Source organism: Callorhinus ursinus, unplaced genomic scaffold (assembly GCF_003265705.2).
Source record: "Callorhinus ursinus isolate GAN/ISIS: 27379988/994484 unplaced genomic scaffold, GSC_fseal_2.0 scaffold2, whole genome shotgun sequence".
Taxonomy (NCBI): domain Eukaryota; kingdom Metazoa; phylum Chordata; class Mammalia; order Carnivora; family Otariidae; genus Callorhinus; species Callorhinus ursinus.
Window position 1 is genome coordinate 91,423,226 of NW_027397064.1, and position 18,392 is coordinate 91,441,617.

At 35.1% G+C, this 18,392-nt stretch overlaps 1 protein-coding gene across 7 annotated transcripts in view; it reads right to left on the reverse strand.

Annotated features, from left to right (window-relative positions):
• The window catches only part of R3HDM1 (R3H domain containing 1), a 131,849-nt gene that overhangs the window by 101,323 nt on the left and 12,134 nt on the right, over positions 1 to 18,392 (reverse strand). For 3 of the 7 annotated variants that reach the window (XM_025856810.2, XM_025856828.2, XM_025856789.2), the window contains exons 3-6: positions 13,827 to 13,868; positions 13,271 to 13,360; positions 9,038 to 9,152; positions 7,886 to 7,964 (exon numbers count right to left, since the gene is read on the reverse strand). In XM_025856810.2, the coding sequence (XP_025712595.1) occupies positions 7,886 to 7,964; positions 9,038 to 9,152; positions 13,271 to 13,360; positions 13,827 to 13,868 (326 nt within the window). Of the gene's footprint in view, positions 1 to 7,885; positions 7,965 to 9,037; positions 9,153 to 13,270; positions 13,361 to 13,826; positions 13,869 to 18,392 lie in introns of those variants that run through there. The other 4 variants (XM_025856837.2, XM_025856818.2, XM_025856795.2 and 1 more) reach the window with 3 other exon arrangements.

Genomic DNA, 18,392 nt, shown 5'->3' on the forward strand with positions numbered 1-18,392 from the left:
TGCCCCAAGCCTGGTTCACCTTTGGTATTCCTCATCTCAGTAAGTGGCACTTTCTTTCACCCAGCATACTGTACTAGAAGCATCTGTGGCCTGCTATAATCCTTTTTCTAATCCTCCTATGCAGTTAGTTACTACTGCAAATTTTATCTGCCTTCTATTTTTCTTCTTTTTCTCACTGCTGCTACCCTGGATCCAAGCAAGCAGGATCTCTGGCTTGACTACTAGAACCCTCGTCTATTGTCCTCCCTTGTTCCCTCCTTATCTGTTCTACTTGGAGTATCCATAACGATCTTCTAAAAACACACGTGACCACGTTATTGCCTTGGTTAAATATTTATCATAGGCTTCCCATTGCTCTTAGGTTAAAAATAAGTATCTGTAATGGGGCCTACATTTATCTACCTCTTCAGCCTCATCTTCTGCCCCTTAATCACAAAACTCTTATCCTTTTGGCTTATCTCTCTACTTGCCAAGCTCCTTCCTGTCTCCGGTTACTTGAACATGTGGTTTCCTCTGCCTAGAACAAGTTTCTATATTCTTTCTTAGAACCTGCTTCTTTCACACTTTTCTTTAAAAGCATTTGTCACAACTATCATTGTATACTTATTTGGACTATATAGAGGAGCTCAACAAATGTATCTGCACGGAATCTATTAATCAAATTATTTCACTCATAAAATCTTTTAATATTTTTTCCCTGAAGTTTTTTGGGGTGGTTGGGAAGGTTTACTTCAGAAGGCTCCCTCCCCCACAAAAGGACTTATTTATGTAACTATAAGACCCTCTTTTCATTTAACCTTTTGAGTACAATGTGTACTGAGATGAAATAATTCTAACTTTCCTGATGTATTTTATATACTTATTGTTTAAAAAAAAAAGGAATCTGAGGCAGGCAATTCATTAAGCATTCATGAAATAGTACTTTCAAGTTGGTCTTCTGTTTCACTGGTAAATGCAAACCTATAATAAAGCCAATATGGAGGTTAAAACACACAAGTGGTAAAATAAATTGTATCTACAAAAATCAGGCAAGGGATACACAAAATAAAAGGATGTAAAATGTGGTATCATATATATATAAAACATGGGGGAGGGAAGTAAAAATTTTGTGCTTTTAACGCAGTTCAAACTTAAGTGACCATCAACTTCATATAGACTGCTATACGTATGTTATATACGAACATAATAGTAACCACAAATCAAAAACCTACAATAGATGCACACATAAAAAGAGAAAGGAATCCAAGCATAACACCGAAGAAACTCATCAAACCACAAGGGAAGAAAGCCAAGAGAAGAAGAACAGAGAACTATAAAACAACCAGAAAACAAGTAACGAAATGGCTGTTAAGTACACACTTACCAATAATTACTTTAAATGCACTAAATGCTTCAATCAAAAGACAAAGGATGAATGAATGGATTAAAAAAAATCCATCTATATGCTATCTACAAATTTCAGACCTAGAGACACATGCAGATTGAAAGTGAAGGGATGGAAAAACATTTACCATGCAAATGGAAGCGATGGAGTGGGGGAAGCCAAGGTAGGAATACTTTTATCATACAAGATAGAAAAAAAAATGGTTTTCTGTTTCTGAACAGTGGGCAAAAGATCTGTGAAATGTTCTTCAGTGAATATGTTGCTACTGAAAAGAAATTTTTGTTGTCTCCATGAAAGAAAAAATTCTAACAATTTTACTAGCCACTGATAAAAATTCAGGCTGCTTTTTTTCTTTCACACGTACATCTATGGATTGCAGAGGATTTTTTTTTTATTAACATATAATGTATTATTTGTTTCAGGGGTACAGGTCTGTGATTCATCAGTCTTACACAATTCACAGCACCCACCATAGCACATACCCTCCCCAATGTCCATCACCCAGCCACCCCATCCCTCCCACCCCCCTCCACTCCAGCAACCCTCAGTTTGTTCCCTGAGATTAAGAGTCTCTTATGGTTTGTCTCCCTCTCTGGTTTCATCTTGTTTCATTTTTCCCTCCCTTCCCCTATCATCCTGTCTTGTTTCTCAAATTCATCATATGATACTCGTCGCTCTCTGATTGACTTATTTCGCTTAGCATAATACCCTCTAGTTCCATCCATGTTGTTGCAAATGGCAAGATTTCATTTTTTTGATGGCTGCATAATATTCTAGTGTGTGTGTGTGTGTGTGTGTGTGTGTGTGTGTGTGTGTGTGTGTGTATCTCTATATATCTATATATACCACATCTTATTTATCCATTCATCTGTTGATGGACATCTTGGCTCTTTCCACAGTTTGGCTATTGTGGACACTGCTTCTATAAACACTGGGGTGCATGTGCCCCTTTGGATCACTACATTTTTATCTTTGGGGTAAATACCCAGTAGTGCAATTGCTGGATCGTATGGTAGCTCTATTTTCAACTGTTTGAGGAACCTCCATACTGTCTTCCAGAGTGGCTGCACCGGCTTGCATTCCCACCAACAGTGTAGGAGGGTTCCCCTTTCTCCACATCCCTGCCAACATCTGTCGTTTTCTTGACTTGTTCATTTTAGCCATTCTGACTGGTGTAAGGTGTTATTTCATTGAGGTTTTGATTTGGATTTCCCTGATGCCAAGTGATGTTGAGCACTTTTTCAAGTGTCTGTTGGCCGTTTGGATGTCTTGCAGAGGATTTTTTATCATTATCTGGACCACACTATTTAAACTAAGCCTCCCTGCTTAGTTTACTAAACTCTTAGTTACTAAGAAGTATAACTTGTTAGAAAAATAAGGCTGGTAATCTTCCTAAATTCTTTACACTTCCTGCCTTTTATCTACTACAGCTTAATATACGCTTCCTGTAATATGTAATCAAGGTTAGATATTTTGGTAATGATTGTAAGTTAAAAAATTAATAACCCTTTAGAGAAGCACTGCATATAGGACTCAAACTAATAGGTGCACAAATTACTTTTCCCAAGGCATAAGGTTTAGCACATGAACCTAAGAATGGGCATACTTATTGAAATTATTGTATACTTTTTTTTTATAATTTAATTATTTGACAGAGAGAGACACAGCGAGAGAGGGAACACAAGCAGGGGGAGTGGGAGAGGGAAAGGCAGGCCCCTTGAGGAGCAGGGAGCCTGATGGGGGGCTCGATCCCAGGACCCTGGGATCATGACCTGAGCCGAAGGCAGACACCCAATGACTAAGCCACCCAGGCGCCCCGAAATTATTGTATACTTTTAAAGGGAACCAATGTATGCTGTCTATTATTTTAAAAATAAGAACAGGGATCTCAATCAAACCAATCAATAAGCTATTACCTAAAGTTAAAATGAAGGGGCAAAAAGGGGCGCCTGGGTGGCTCCGATGGTTAAGCAACTGCCTTCGGCTCAGGTCATGATCCTGGAGTCCTGGGATCGAGTCCCACATTGGGCTCCCTGCTCAGCAGGGAGTCTGCTTCTCCCTCTGACCCTCTTCCCTCTCATGCTCTCTATCTCTCATTCTCTCTCTCTCAAATAAATAAATAAAATCTTAAAAAAAAATCTTTTAGTTATCAGTGTTCTAGCCATTATACCAGAAATAACTTTAGAGAAACTGTACACAGCTAGTATACCAATGGCAAATAAAAAAAACCCAGAAAACAATAATGCCTCTACCTAACCAGCCCCCTTCCCAATATTCCATATGAGCCTGGCCAAACATTTGCAGCAGATAAATAAAATAAACATTACTCCCAATAAAAGCAATTTTAGAAATTAAAACAGAACTCTTACATGACATTCCCCAGAGCAAACCAAATTACTTTTAAAATACCCATTCTCAGGATTAATCCAAAAGTTTCTCCCCCCCATTAGTTATGTAACACAGTTGCCTGTATTATCCATATTTCTTTACTACACATGGAATTTACACAAAATGGATATAAAATCAATACAAAAATAGGCAGAAGATCATGTCACTGAGTATAATTTCTATCAAAGTCAATTTTAGGTTCTTAGGTTCTAAATCAGCAATGACTAGTTAACATAGCCTCTGCAAATACTTTTTGCAATAGGAATTACTGATAAATTATTTTACATTTGGAGCTAAGTTTATTTATTTGGCTAAGAATAAGATAAAGATTTTATGATCAGAAGAAAAATTTTGAAATGAAACACTGACTGAATTTTTATATTACTAAAAATAAATCTGCTTAAAGTCTAGCAGAACTCTCTGAGCTATATTGAATCTTAAAAGTTTTAGTGGAAACCTGTTATACTTACTACTACTTTTGTACCATGTATATCTGGTAATTAATTGTGTGTTTTATCGAGAGAACACTGAGTCATTAATTAAGCAAATTTTATTTCTCACAAAATTTAACGTTTGCTACAACTTTTTAAACCACATTGACATTAGTAATAACTTATATACTAGCCATTACATGAATTATTCACTTATGTTTATTCAAATATAAATGCATACCCAGAAAAAAAATAAAGTACTGATACATGCTACAACATGGAGGAAACCTGAAAATATTATGCTAAGTGAATGAAGCCAGTCCACAAAAGACCACATACACATGATTTCATTCCTATGAGATATCCAAAACAGGAAAATCTATAGAGATATAAAGTAGATTAGAGCTCAGAGCATAGGAAGATGATAGCTAAAGAATACAAGGTTTGTTTTTGGAATGATGAAAAAATTCTAAAATTGACTGTAGTGACAGCTACATATATCTGTGGGTATAAGAGAACCATTAAATTGTACACTTAAAAATATATATGCAGATAACTTTAAAACTTTTGCATTTGTAGAAGAAAACAGAGAACTTACAACAGAAAAATATTTTGGGATGTATAGACTTCTAATTTTTGTCCTTACCAAGGTCTCTCCTACAGGTTCAGAGAAAGAAAAATGCTGCCTTTCTAGCATCCTATTTTGTTTCATGGAAATTAGCTACATGTTTTCTACCTTCCCCCTTATTCCTCAACTCACTGAGTTCTGGTTTCCACCATCCCACCCCAAATGGAACAATTTATTAAAATAGCCACCAATTTCCTAATTTCTCAGCCTAGTGGGCTGATTTTGGTACTTCTATTTTCAAGTCCCTGTGTTATTTTATCTTTCATGAAACAGCTCCTGGCTTCTGACCCGCTGGCTAACTTTTTTTTTCTTGAGACAGAAAAAGAGGGTGGGGCGGGGGAGGTGGAGGGGGAAATGACAGCAGGAGAGGGAGAAAGAGATAGAATCTCAAGCAGGCTTCATAACCAGGGTGGAGTCTGATGAGGGGCTCACCTCATGACCTTGAGATCATGACCTGAACAGAAATCCAGAATCAGATGCTTAACTGACTGAGTCACCCAGGCCGCCACTCCCTGCCCCTAACTCAGACAAATGTTCTCATGATTGTTCTGCTTTTAAGACAGTCTCTTCCTTTCTCATCTACCTTGTCTGTGCTGTCTTTCCACAGAATTTTATCCTTGTCATTTATTCCATCTCTCAGGGCAAATACATCCTCCTCAAGCTCCATCTCTACTAGTGACAAGTGAATCTATTACTTGAGTCAGCCCTATTTACTTGAAAACCAGAGCCTTTTAATTTTGGACAGATCTCATCTCTTGATTTTTTCATCAGGCACCTCAAACTATACTTATTTATAACAAAACATGCCCTATTCCATTCAGGCCTGCTCCTTACCCACTTTTGCAGTTAATGGGGCTGTCAGCCTAGCCAGAAACCTAGTGGCTACTCTGTTCTACCGTATCACACCACTACCATGGTACTTCCTAAGTATCTTTCTCTATTCTTCCCTATGGTCTCCTAGCCACACTCTTTGTTTGTGGGATTGGGCCCTCACTGCCAAAGTAATCTTTCTAAAACGCACATCTGATTATGGCATTACCCTATACAAAATCCATTAATTATTCTTCAACTTAGCATGTCAAACTCAGTACTTCTTAAATGGTACACTACTGACATTTCAAAAAAGACTATTTTTCACTGTTCATTACTGTCTTAAAAATCTTTTTAGCATCCCTGGCTTCCCAGTAGCACTCCACACTCACTGGGACTCACCACCCCATAATGTTGGTACAATCTTAGGTCAAGGACAAATGGAAATGGGCTGTCTTCATACCTCACCAACACCTTCCCCATCACTTTCTAGAATCACCTGCCATATGCCTCCCTGCTGGAGCCAGAATATGTGTGAGAGAGGAAGTATACTATTCACACACTACTGTATCTTTTTTTTTTTTTAAAGATTTTATTTATTTATTTGAGACAGAGAGAATGAGAGAGAGAGAGCACATGAGAGGGGGGAGGGTCAGAGGGAGAAGCAGCCTCCCCGCTGAGCGGGGAGCCCGATGCGGGACTCGATCCGGGGACTCCAGGATCATGACCTGAGCCGAAGGCAGTCGCTCAACCAACTGAGCCACCCAGGCGCCCAACACTACTGTATCTTGTCAATGCACGTGTATCTATCTAGAATGCCTTTCTCATGCTTCTCTATAAGGACAGCTTCTACTTAAAGCACCGTGAATTCAAGGCTCAGCTCAGGCATATATATTTTCAGTGAAGTCTTCCCATATCCTTTCAAAACGAGGTTGAAGCCTCCTCCCTGGATTTTTATAAAACTCCAAAAACTTCTTGAACAACATCAATTCTATTTTGTTTTTTTTAAAAAATTTTATGTATTTAGTTGACAGAGAGAGAAAGAGAGAGAGTACACAAGCAGTCGGGAGTGGCAGAACCAGGCTCCCCACACATCAATTCTATTTTAATTATGTATCATGTCTTTTTTTCTAGCTCAGAAATGGTGAATACTTTAGGGCAGAGATTATATCTTCTTTATCTTTATATCTACTATTTTTTTTAGCACAACGCTTGGAACATGACAGATGCTCAGTAAATGCTTGTTCGATGAATTAATTGTTTATTGGGACCACTGAGGAATAAACTTGAACTGAAGAAAAAAAATAAGTCATGCAGACTTGTCTTATCTTCTTCCTCACTCCATACTATATACTCCTTCAGCCCTTTTTACAAGGAGACCGCTTTTCATTTCGGTGGTTCTCTTTTTGGCGTTTATGTTGAATGTAAAATAGAAAACCCAGATGATACTGACTACAATAAATCCTGAATGAAAATAAAGATTATCTTGAAGCACGACATAAGCCTCAGTGAGACTAAAGAGAATTATTCCTGTTTTCTTCCATGTGCATACACCCAAAGAAACTGTTATACTTTCCTTTTAGTGTATGTTAAAAAACTATCACTCCGGGAAGCTAACATCTAGAAGAGGGATTCTCAACCTTGGAGTCTTCTACCCCATGGACGTGTATTTTGTGGATAAGCCTTGTTGTGGGGAGAATGCCACAAAGGGGTCAATGACCTACCAGAAAGTTAGAGTCTATTCATTAGTACCCTGGCAGTACAAAGGGTTTCACAGTGACCCACATAAGGATCTTAAAAATCTATGGGTTGAAGGTTAATACCTAAGAAGGAACAAAAATTCTGCATTTAGCTAAGTTCAAAAACTCATATAAATGAATACACCAAGTTCTTATGTGGTTGGGAGTATTATTACGAGGGAAGTTTTTTCTTTTTCTTTTCCATGATTCATGATTACCTCTCTACCTCAATTAAGAGCCAAAATATCTTGGTGATTCTGTATTTCCAAAAATTCCTACAAAAAGGATGAGTTATTTTTATATCATGGGACATGAATAATGCAAAGAACTATTTATACATGTTCATATAGTAGACCAACAACATCTTAGCCCTAAGAAACTAAAATGTTTCTCGTGTTCTTCAAACACTGCAATCTTATTCTAATATTCTAACTCAGTAATGAAAACAAACATAGCAAAATTATGGTACTCTAAGCAATGTAAACCTTATAAATTTAATTTTTACCTGGGATTGTTTTTTAATGTATTTACTAAAAATTCATGTAGATCTATGCCAGTTGAATCAGTGTATTCTTGACTGGAATCTAAAAAACAACAACACAAAAACCCAGTATAAAGCTGTTTGAAAACAAATCCCTTTCCCTTTCACACATGATGCATAATCTTAAATGAGATGCCCCACATGGGAAAAAAATTGACAAATTAGGAAAAGGGAGTTTATGATGAACTCAGATGACCACAAGCTTTCTATTCCCATATGATAAACGTGACATCGATTTATATAACTGCATGTACATGCATGTCCTTAAAATTTTTTCTTACATGTGCCAGTTTAATTTACTCTAAATTCTTTAAAGACCCTTTTATATACACACAATTCTCATGATTAAAAATGCCTCCTTGAGTGAAAAGTTAGAATGAGTTAAATCATCTACATTTAGTGCAAATTAAGACAGCTTAGTTCAGTTATGAATATATGCAGAGGCAATAATTTGGAGGTAGGTAGGAATTCTAGTTCTGAAAGAATATTTAATTAGATTTGATCACGTCTATCACCAAAGGCTTGCTTTCAAAATAGTTTTCCAGACTATGCATGCATAGTTTTGCATATTTAAGTTTTTCCCCCTAAATGTAATATACTTATGCTGTTTATAATACCGGCCAATGTAACTGGGTTTACAAATCAAAGAAGCATTTTTACTGACTTGCAATGCTAGATGATGGTGGAGTTCCTTGAAACTGATTATGAAAGATAATCATTCTGGGTTTCCAAGAATATTCTTACTGGATACTGAGTATTTTGGCATCAGATCGTTGTATCATAAAGAATTAAAGAGTAGTATTATTTTTAGCAGAATCAAGTATTCAAATTATAGTGATTCCAGTATTCCATTATGAGAGACCAATAAGAGGTCAAGACAGTTACCTGCCTCAGTGATCCTGGAATATGTTGCAGTTTTTTGGCTGAAGCATCTTACTGATGTTCAGATTTGTGTTGCCATTTTGCCCAGATGAACAAATATTTTATCATCCCTTCAGTCTGTTCTGTTAGCATTTTTACTACAGATATACTATTTTTAATTTTTCTGGGGGTAAAGGATGGAATTACTGATGTTAAAATTAAAATTTTGTTTGAAAACAGAAATAAATCGCAAACCTCTTGATAACATTTTTCTGGGCAACTTATCACTGGCTTTTTCTTTTTCTGCTTCATCTTTTGAGGGCTTCTCCTCTTTTTCAAATGATTGCGTTAACTGGATCTGAATTTTCTCCTGTTGGAAGGCAAAATCAGTTATAAATGAAAATATAAAGCAATTTAGTTAATACCATACATTTAATTTTTGAGTAACACAAAACTGTATAGAGGAGGAAAGGAACACAGTTTTTATGTTATCCAATTAGATTCTTCAAACTGGAATACAACTTAATATTTTTGTTTTTATCTAAGTCTAGACAGAAAATGTTAATGTTTTGAGTTGAATATATCAATTGAAACATATCCTCAAAATTATTTCAGAGAACATAAGTATTTTCTATATTACTCTGAAGGTATCTACTTATGAAACCCCTAAAGAGTCAGAAGCAAGGTCTTCTTAACCTATTTTTGTACTGGAGAAGCCACGGCCAAACAAAAGAATAATAATTATCATCAATTATGACAAGAGGAACGAGTGACAAGTCAATACTTAAAAAATAATTTTTTGAGTATCCATTATAATCTCATACTCCTCCATTCTCTTAACATATAAAAATGTAAGTAAAACTTTCCAAAACCAAATCCACACAACTGATTATTTTTAATTTATGATTTACACATTACTATTCCTCCTTCAATCACCACAAAGTTTTAGAAAGGTTTCAAACAAGATTGTTTTCCTTCTGGATATGTAATATTTAATTGTGAAGTAATCACATTCTATAAAACTGAAAAGGAGAAGGAATTCTACATTCCATTTCAAAAACAGTGTCATTACATATAATTTCAGAACCCAAAGAAATTGTTGGAAATGAATTCACATATCCTAATAAGGCAAAAAAAAAAAAAATCAAATCACATTGCTCTGTTTATTCAGGCAAAGTTATAAAGGTAGAATAACTTCCAGACCATTTCTACTAATGCTAGAGGTATGATCTATTTGTAGACTAAATGATGCTATTCTTTAGTGATGAAAAACTCTGATCAGATAATTACTTCACTTTTCTGGGTGATAGCTGTGGTGGAAATAGGTCTAATAAGTCAACATCAAAGGGGATATAAATTTCAGGAGTTAAACTTGCAACCACAAGAATTTTATTAACCTTCCCCCCCCCACATAATTTTTTTGAAATAATATTTGGCAGGATTTCAGATCATATATATGTATTTTTTCCTATAGGGATGGTGACTGCTATTTTTATCTCCTTTTACTTCTGCTTCCCATTCTACCTCAGTTCAAATTTGTGCTTAGAATATAGGGCAAAAGCTCTGCATGGCAATTTTTATTAGAATGATGAATACTTGCTTTATGCCCTTCCTTTATCTTGCTTACTAAACTTCATACATTAAACAACTTCATATATTCATCAACTGGTAAGTAATTTTTCTCATTATGACTCATTTTCTAATCTTTCCTTATTTTATTCCTAAATGTAAAACAGATATTTAAAAAGGAATCCCAGAACTATGTTTCAGAAGTAGAATATTACAGAAGTTTTCCTGACTTATAAATTCTACTCCTACTCAAGAATAATCTATGGAATCCAGGTTGGAAGAAAAGATTTCGCATTTAGACCTTCACTAAAAGGAACTTCCATTATCAAATTTCATTGCTAAATTCCCTTCCCAAAGCCCTGCATTTTAATTACAGATACTGAATTATTTTATCAAGATGAAATGTATTTAAAAATCCAGTAGGCTTTATATGTTGAGGCCTTGCTTTCAGTTGGTACTGAGGCCTTGTTTTTAGTAGCAAATAAACAAGACATATTTTAAACTCAGTAGTCCTTTTAAATGAACTCTTCTGACTATAAATAACTGGAAGGATAGCAACATCTCCATAGGAAACTGTAATTCCTTTACTCTTCACTCTGTCATTGAAAGCTGTTATTGAGGTCACTTCCCTCTCATAAGCTCTCATCAGACACAAGTGACATTTCTCTTTTAATTGCCTCTCAATCTTTTGAACAATGAGTTTTATTCCAGATTAATTCCTCAAAAATCACATTCTGAAGCAGGCATTATTAGTTGGAAAGTGTCTCTACTGCCAAGAATTAGATACTACCACATTTCATGAGAAATAGTTCATTTTCTAATTCCCATTCAGGTGCAATTTAGCTAACTCAAGGCTTGGAAGAAGACAACTTTCTACTAAAAGGAATATCTTTTGCTCAGAGAGAATAATAATGGGTTATTATCTGAAAAGAAAAAATATATTGTATCCAAGAGAAACTGAGAAAGAACCTATTAAGTGGAATACTGAACTCTGGCATAAATACCTTATTCATTTTTCACATGCTATAAACTCAGCTTTTTGAACTTTATATAAACAAAAATTATTATCTCTGATCAATAATATATGTATTAATATACAACATACAATCTTGATATTTTTTCTCATATAAATTTTCACTAGGCATATTTATGTAGCACTGTGAGAATTTTCCCTCTAATATTTTTCAGATCTGGTTAAAATGTACTGAATAAGACCTAAGATCACATTACACTTTTTCTCAAAAAGTATGTACTTTTTCCGTATTAACAGTCTTATGAATGCCTGACCCTTCTCATTTTCTCAATAACCTTGGATTAATTCCATGAGGCTAAGATGATGCAACATTTTGGATAGCGGAATGAAGAAATGAATTTTCAAAAAACGTTACAATATCCACTGCTCCACCTTGTACAGGTGTACTGTTTACTCTGACTTGTACAATATAACTTTTAAAATTGCTATTTAAAAAAAATTTCATTCATTTCTTCCAAAGTGTGCCATAACTCTTCAACCTTGTCAACAACCATGTAAAAGCCAAAGGTTAACATTTAAAAATGTTCTCCAGGCAATAATTCTTAATAAAATATTTTGATTATATTTCAGCTTCTTGCTTGAAAGTCCATTATTTTATTACTAAAGTCTATCTACTTTATAGACTATTTAGTTACTTCTAACCATGTAGTTAAATTTTAAATAAAAATCACAAATTTTTAACCCCATGTTCCTGACACTTGAACAAATTTCAAAGGAAACAAATTTGTGTATATTCTTCATTGACAATAAATAATTTATTTTCAAAACCTTCCTTTTCTTGTATTTTGGAAACAAAGAAGTGAAGTATTTTTTAAGAACCCAACACGTTCTAAATATATGACAACTATCTTCAATATCTATAGGAGGGTTTTGAGAGTAGAAGCTTCTAAATCAAGGTAAAGCACAACAGTCTGTTTTTGAATTAATAAATGTACAATTGGCATTTATTTAAAAAAAAGATGTACAACCTGCCATGGTCATTTTTTTCCTTCCTCTTTTTAGTCATAGTTTCTAAAATAACCATGAAGTTGCTTTAATTCTTTGAAAATGGATTATTGGGATGTAAGGGGATATCAGACATGCACAATCCCTTAAGAAGTAGAACAAACCACAAAAAGGCAAAGTTATCACACTTGATGAAAACATTGGTAGAGGGTCCTAAAATATTTATGTATAAATGTCCAAAGGTAACATGAGACAAAGATCAATGCATAGTTAAGATTATTAGAAAAGTAAAGCCACAGCATTAAAAAGAATACAAAAGGCAAACTGAACCATTTGCTTGAAACTCAGTTGTTCAATATTTTACAAGCACAGACAGAAGAGAAATTAGAAGTATTAAACTATTACAGCCAACCTAACTAGAAAACTGGCTTCACCATGCATTCAGGTTAATAAGTAAAATAATACATCAAGCCAAAGTCTTGGGTAGTCTCTCCTCTTCACACACAAGCAGTAAGTGTTTAACAAATTTATAAAAGCCAAAATCAAAAGGGCAAATTTCACCACAATTACATTCACTCTCAGTACTACTTTAATATTTTATAACTTTTCAAGAATCATTTATAATCCCTTAAAGTCATATTCCCAGTTATGTATATAATCCCTACATTTTTCCAGAGAGAAGCTACTGCACTAAGCGTTAGTTGAAGTAATAAGGTTTTTCCACCTTTTCATGTGTATCTTCAGTAGCAAGTATTATAAAATCAGTTTCACTCATTAAAAATAAAAAAATATGAAAACACATACATAATGCACACACATGCATATACAACTTTTATTTAGCCTTATGAAAAAATACTCTTCAGGAAGCAGGTTACTGCACCATGTCTTTAAATAACAATTTTTTTTGTTTTGTTTTGTTTGTTTTTGTTTGTTTTTTTTACCTGGTTCTCCTGTGATATCTCTGCTGTAGGGGGTGGTGGAGATTCTTCACACACTGCAAGGCTCCGAACTAGCTTTAACTTTGAGCTTGACTAAAGAAAAGTATTTAAAATTAACACTACATTTCACAAATCTAGGGCATATCCAAAAGCCCCCTAGAGTTTCTTAGAAAGTTTCTTTATAGTTTCTGCCATGTATAAAAGTAGGTGAAATGTACAAGTTAAATATATCATTAAATATCACAAAACCTTTCGTTAAGAGTGAAAACAAGTAACTGCAGTTTCAAAAACTGTAGCAATAGCAAGAATGGGACTAATTCTAATTTCAAAACCCAAAGAATGGTAAGAAAGCCATTTTCTCTATAGAGAACCATTAAAGATATAAAAGCAATGCACAAAAGCGACTAGGCAAGACAAAAACCCCAAATAAAAGAAAATAAGCTTTCTGCCCCAAACAAAATATGACAAAACTAAACTGAATGCAGCGCTGTATGAAAACAAGGATTCATCAAGCATGAAGGAAGGCCCTTGGCATGCCAGCACAAAATATTTACTATACCTTAGACCTTTTTCCTGTCTGTCCAAATGACTGCAATGGCCGCTGAACACACAAGAAAGATTTGTATTAAATTTCATACCGAAACAGAGAGTTTGTTGCTTAATTCATAATCCTAAACCACAGAGAAACTACCTGCACAAAGTATTGGAAATGAGGAAATCAAAGTTGGTTTTAAGTAAAAAAGTATTGATTCCTCCCAGAAGCACACTTGTGGAAGATTCTCTAAAATCATTCTGTGGGTTGGTATTTTCTTTAGGTCAGCAAATGGCCACAATTCCCATGTTAACTGAGCTAAATGGAACTTGTAAGGTAACTTCTTAGGTAGTACCAAAATAAAATACACTTAAGTTATTTTATAACACATGATACTTTAAGATTAGGAAACACACACACACACACACACACAAAACCCTGAGGCATCTTCAGTAGCTGCACTTAGAAAAGTTCCAAACTTACTAAGAAGAATGTTTCAAATGCACACTGAGTCAGAGTACAACCATCTATCTACGGCGTCTTTTCAACACTGTAAGAAGTTCACCACCAGTTTATTAGTGATGGAATCCTATTTGCCTGGTCTAGGGTAAGACAATGAAGCAGAAATGAAGAAAAGAGGGCAGAGTTACAATGTGCATGTACATTCAGCATGACTGTAAGATTGTCAGGGTTAGCCTGGTGATGGGTATTAAAGAGGGCACGTTCTGCATGGAGCACTGGGTGTTATGCACAAACAACGAATCATGGAACACTACATCAAAAACTAATGATGTAATGTATGGTGATTAACATAACAATAAAAAATAAAAAAAAGATTGTCAATCACATGACTGGGACACCTGCTGGGGCAACCAGCTGTAGTTTGTGATACCAGGCTTTGGTTTGGGAAAGCAGCTGAAGTGTCTGTGAAATAGAGCCACATAGGTTTTAAACACACTTTACCTACTCCAATCTACCTCTCTAACTCCAATATCAGACAGGTATCTATCATTCATACATATTAAAACCAAGAAGCTAGTTTGGTACCAAACATGAAACATAAAAAAAAGTCCTTAATACCTAGATTAGCATGCTTGACCTATGAAAAAAAGCCACCATTTCATTCTAACATCCAAGAAAGCCTTCTGTAAAACCAACAGAAATGAGAATCTGCAGTACCAGTGTGTCCTGTCCCCCATTTTGTGTCCAAAGTTCTTGAAAGATAAGCAGCACTGTATTTTGGGGATTTTGTCCGTGGATTATGCATACTACAAATTTAGCAGTGACAACAAGAGGAAAATAGAAAAAATAAAGAAAAATGACTTTCCATGTCTTACAGAGAAGGAAGCGGCACATTAAGTGCATGCAGATGCACATGTCAGTGCTCCCTAACGAGAGCTTCTACATGTCAGGACTGTCCTCTGTTCCCATTTACTTTCTTTAATTTGGTCAAGAGGATTTCTAACAGTCTAAAAACAGAATTAAAAAGTTATGCTACATAATGGAGTGAGGGCTTACAGGCAAAAAAGTGGGAGAAAATCAATAGATGAATACTAGAAAATGCACAAAACTAAATGAGTTCTAAGGCATTAGAAGAAAAAAAGAATCTGTAACTTACTCCCATCCTCAGTCATCCCTTATAATTCTAAATATCAGGGGTATAAAACTTTCTATTAAAAAACTTTAAAATAAAAGAGATGAGGAATTGGCAAATACAAGCTATATTTCCTATGCAGGAGGGCTGAATTTAAATCTCTAGCTTTGCTTATAAGTAGGTGGTCCTGGTCGAATTTTTCAGTTTATTCTCATCTGTATAAAAGCTCATACTACTTGTACTAGTTTTCAAGGCTCTTGAATAGGTTCATTAAAAGGCAGATTTAAAAAAGGGGTTTTGTAAAACCTAAAGCACTATATATATGTAATAGGTTATTAAAGGTTAGGAATCTAGGCTGTCAGAAGACCAATGTCCTACTTCTGCTCACTAGCCGTAAGATTTAACTTAAAAAAAAAAATTAAGTGAGGATACTGTATGTTATTCCTATGGTAATGATTTAGAGTTTTCATAGACTTATACATGCATTCACCAGCTCAGTTTTAATTCTGTAGGAACCTCTGATGACGATGAAGATGAAAAGAAAAGAGAGAGGTAAAATTATCTGAGTTTGACTTCATTTAATTAACATGTTCTAAGTTCCTGCTTATATACAAGACACTGCCAGGCACTGGGGCTACACAGATAAGTAAGACAGTTCTGGTCTCAAGAATCTTATAGTCCAAGTTCAGAATTACTAAACAGTCAAACAGAACCCAAGACCTTCAGAACCTCAGTCTAGTGCACTTTACATCAGACCTATAAAAAACCTTCTAGTGGATCAAATACTCTCTGTGGCAAACAGAACACTAAAGATGGCTTCCCCAAACTCCCATCCCCTGATTATTTAATCAAACTCCAATCTAAATATAAGTAAGGCTGTGAAGGGGGTTTTATAGATGTAACTGAAATCCCAAATAAATTGATGTTAAGAAACAGGGATAACTCAGCTGGGTCTGATCCAATCAGGAGAGCCCTTTAAAAGTTTAAAGTTTACTTTAGTTGGAAGCAGAAAGGCAAGTCAGAAATAAAGGGTGAGAAGGACATGACACACCATTGCTGCCTTCAAGATGGAAAGGCTGTGGGAGGACTGTAGGCAGGCTCTAGGAGCAGAGCGGCCCTTGGCTGAGAAGTCAGTCAGGAAACGTGGATCTCAGACTTACAGCTAGCTGCGAGGAACTAAGTTATGCCAGCAACTGGAATGAGCTTGGAAGCAAATTCTTCTCCCAAGTCTTCAGATAAGGGCCCAGCCTGGTCAACACCTTGGATTTTGGCGTTGTGAAACCCTAGACAAAGAACTTGGCTGAGCCCAACTTACCTTCTAATCTACAGAACTGTGAGTTGACAAGGGGATGTTCTTTTAAGCATCTAAGTTTATAGAAATATGCTCTGCTACAATAGAAAACTAATACACTACTACATAAGTAGATTATAACCTGCCAAAGTGGCATTACTCAATAAAAATCAGTTATAATTTCACTTCAAATAGCAAAGAACTGAAATTACATAATATACACACAAGAACAAAGCAGAGAAAAACAAGTTCTGTTTATTAAAGTAAATAGCCTTTGTTTTATATTTTGGTATCGATTTGGCAGCCAGATTTGGCTTTAATAAGAACACAATTTCTTAAAAAATGTATCTTATTATTTAAAGCATGCTTTAACTTTTTCCCATTTTTTTAACCAGAAAAATACACACAAAAGTTACCATCTTAACAATTAAGTATACAGTTCAGTAATATTAAATACATTTATAACATTGTACAACCATCACTACCATCCACATCCATAATTTTTTTCATCTTGTAAAACTGAAACTCTATACCTAATTAAATATAACTCCCATTCTCCTCTCCCCACAGTCCCTGGCAACCACCATTCTTCTTTCTGTCTTAATGTTCTATTTGAAGTACTTCATGTAAGTAGAATCATACAGTATTTGCCTTTTGTGATTGGGTTACTTCATTTAGCATAATGACCTCAAGATTTATCCATGTTACAGCCTACTGCAGAATTTCCTTCCTTTCTAAGGTTGAGTAATATTCTATTGTATGTATACACCAAAATGTGCTCATCCGTTCATATGTTGATGGATGCATTTGGGTTGATTCAAGGTTTCAACTATTGTGAATAATGTTGCTAAGAACAAGGGCATACAAATATATATTCAAAATTATGCTTTCAGTTTTGGGGGGTTATATACGTAAAAGGAGAATTGCTGGACTATATGGTAATGCTATTTTTAATTTTTTGAAGAACTGCTATACTGTTTTCCATAGTGGCTGTCCCATTTTAAATTCCCACCAAGAGTGTACAAGGTTTCAATTCCTCCCCATCTTTGCCAACACTTGTTTTTGATATCCATCCTAATGGGTGTGTGAGGTAGTATCTCATTGTAGTTTTGATTTGCTTTTCCCTAATGATTAATGATGATGTGTATCTTTTCATGTACTTATTGGCCATTCAGAGATTTTCTTTAGAGAAATGTCTATTCAAGTCCTTTGCCCATTTTTGAATACAGTTGTTTCATAGTTGTGTTTTAGGAATTCTTTCTATATTCTGGTTATTAATCACTTGTCAGATACACGATTTACAAATGTTTTCTCCTACGGGTTGCCACTGCCTTTTTACTCTGTTGACAATGGCTTTTAATGCACAATTTAAAAAAGTTTTCATGAAGTCAAATTTGTCTTTTTTTCTTTTGTTACCTGTGCCTTCGGTGTCATATCCAAGAAGTCATTGCTAAATCCAACATTTTGTCCCAAGTTAATTCCCCTCCCCCTTTTAGAGATTTGATTTATATTCCCTTTGGTACTCTGATTAGAGTAAGACCAGTGAGAATTATGCTTTATAAATACTATGAGATATGACTTTACATTGATTGTATATGGAGAAAAATTAACATTGGAATTAAGGCAATAACTACAAGTGCAAACCAAGCACATTACTCTGACACAGCCCTTAGTAACAAGCTCTCTGGGTTAGGTGATAATTGATATT